Source organism: Fulmarus glacialis, unplaced genomic scaffold (genome assembly GCF_000690835.1).
Source record: "Fulmarus glacialis isolate BGI_N327 unplaced genomic scaffold, ASM69083v1 scaffold18231, whole genome shotgun sequence".
Classification (NCBI taxonomy): Eukaryota; Metazoa; Chordata; class Aves; order Procellariiformes; family Procellariidae; genus Fulmarus; species Fulmarus glacialis.
The window spans coordinates 1-2,023 of NW_009194867.1; the positions used below are offsets into that span (position 1 = coordinate 1).

General features: G+C 57.8%; 1 protein-coding gene across 1 annotated transcript; it reads left to right on the forward strand.

Annotated features, from left to right (window-relative positions):
- Window positions 1-350: 350 nt before the first annotated feature.
- Window positions 351-1,022, forward strand: LOC104084173 (equilibrative nucleoside transporter 3-like; the record flags this gene model as incomplete). The annotated part of the gene is made up of 1 exon (XM_009587914.1): window positions 351-1,022. A coding segment is annotated over one exon (672 nt), but the record flags the coding sequence as incomplete, so codon positions are not given.
- Window positions 1,023-2,023: the final 1,001 nt, after the last annotated feature.

Genomic DNA, 2,023 nt, shown 5'->3' on the forward strand with positions numbered 1-2,023 from the left:
CCCGTAGGGCGTCCGTATCTGCAATGTCAGGCACTGATGTGGTCTTGTTGGTGCTTGCAACCCCCGAAACCACCCGGCCCCCCAAACGCCTGCGTGCAGTAGGTCCCCCCTGTGAACCACCGAGGGAGGACAGGGATCCCCACGGTAGGGAAGAGGGGGTGGTGGGTCCTTGAGGGTCACCTCTCCGTACGAGGTGGGAGCTGGAGGTGCGATGGGGTTGCTGCAACTGCCTTCGCTGGGTCCAGCAGACATCACTGCGTCGCCAACTTCTCTCCTGCTCTCTCTCCAAATCTCAGTTTGGGTTCCCCCCCCGCACACTTGGCTAATGATCTCCCTCCTCCTCTTTTTCCAGGTATTACTTGAGCAGCCAGAAGGAGAGCCCATCTCTGACCGCTGTGCCGCCCGACAGCTCCGCGGAGGACGAGGCAGAGCCAGGAGGCACCGCCAATACCTCCTTCCTCGCAAAAAGCACCGGCATCCCCCCGCTCCGCCCCATCCTGCAGAAGACTGCCCTCCTCGGCTTCTGCCTCTTCTACGTCTTCTTCGTCTCCATCATCATCTTCCCTTCTCTCTCCTCCAACATCGAGTCGGTCAGCAAGTCCTCGGGAAGCCTGTGGAGCACCAAGTACTTTGCGCCGCTCACCAGTTTCCTCCTGTACAACTTTGCCGACTGGTGCGGGAGGCAGATCACCGCCTGGATCCAGGTGCCCAGCCCCAAGAGCAAGCTGCTGCCCACCCTCGTCCTCCTCAGGACCATCTTCCTCCCTCTCTTCATCCTCAGCAACTACCAACCCCGGGCTCACATCCGGACGGTGGTCTTCAACCGAGATGTCTACCCGGTGGTCTTCACGGCGCTGCTGGGGCTGAGCAACGGCTACCTGGGGACGCTGGTCATCGTCTACGGCCCCAAGATTGTGCCGAAAGAGCTGGCCGAGGCGGCGGGGGTGGTGATGACATTTTACCTCATGCTGGGGCTGGCTGTGGGGTCCGCCTGCTCCGTTCTCATTGTCCACCTCGTGTAGAGGAGCAGCGGCGGGGGGATGCCCTTGGTTTGCGGTGCTGCTGTTGGGTATTTAGGGTTTTTTTTTTCCCCAAAAGCCAGGCATGCCGTGGTTTTGGGGCAGGCTGCCTGTTTTGGGGGGGAGGGTTGCATCCAGCCCTCCTTCTGGGAGGACTCCTGTGCTTGGGAGGTCCCATCGGACCTTTGTCACTCCCCAGCTCGACCGGAGCAAACGGACCAAAAAAGCCTCGTCCTCCCCAGGGAGCTCAGGGAAGCACCGGGGGCACAGGGGAACCTGTCCCTCACCTTAGTGCTGGTGAGCAAGGGTGGCTTGCTGGTGCCACCACGCTGGTTTTAAACTGAAACCGGGGCTTTTGACGGCACCTTGGGCTTTGCTGCCTCATTGTTAGGAGTTTAGCCCTGCAGCGTCTTGGTGGTCTCGGGGGGATCCCCCTTCATCAAGCTGTGACGGTGGCGTTGAGCTGAAGGGGGTTTCAGCCCTGGAGCAGCTTTAAGCAAGCTTCAGGAGCAGATAGCAGCCGTGCCACGGAGCAGGGCATCATTTCGGGGGATTTCATACATTCATCCCATGAAAAAGCGTATATAAGGGAAACCTCTCCACTTGGACTTCTGCGTGCTTTAATTTTTCCAGATAAGATTGAAGGAGGCCCCAGCATGGTGCTGCTAGTGCCGGGGCTGTATGTTGTGGCCAACCTGAGACTATTTCTCCTGCTGTGACCACGGTGTGGCGGTTGTGGACTCTTAACTTACCTGTCTGCAGCTGAAGCCCAAGGAACACGAAATGCTAAGTGGTCCTAGCCTAAGGTTTTTAAGATGCCTTTAGTCTGCGTTGAGAAAGGTCTATAAAAGCCAGGGAGAGGTATTGGAGAGGCTCTGGTGTGATGTTCGCAGCAGAAAGCTGATTAATTTAGGTAGACATGTGGTCTCCCGATGCTTTCAGAGGGGTTGAGCTACTGTGACACCCAAAAAGATGGCCCACCCAAAGGGAACCGGCTTTTAAAG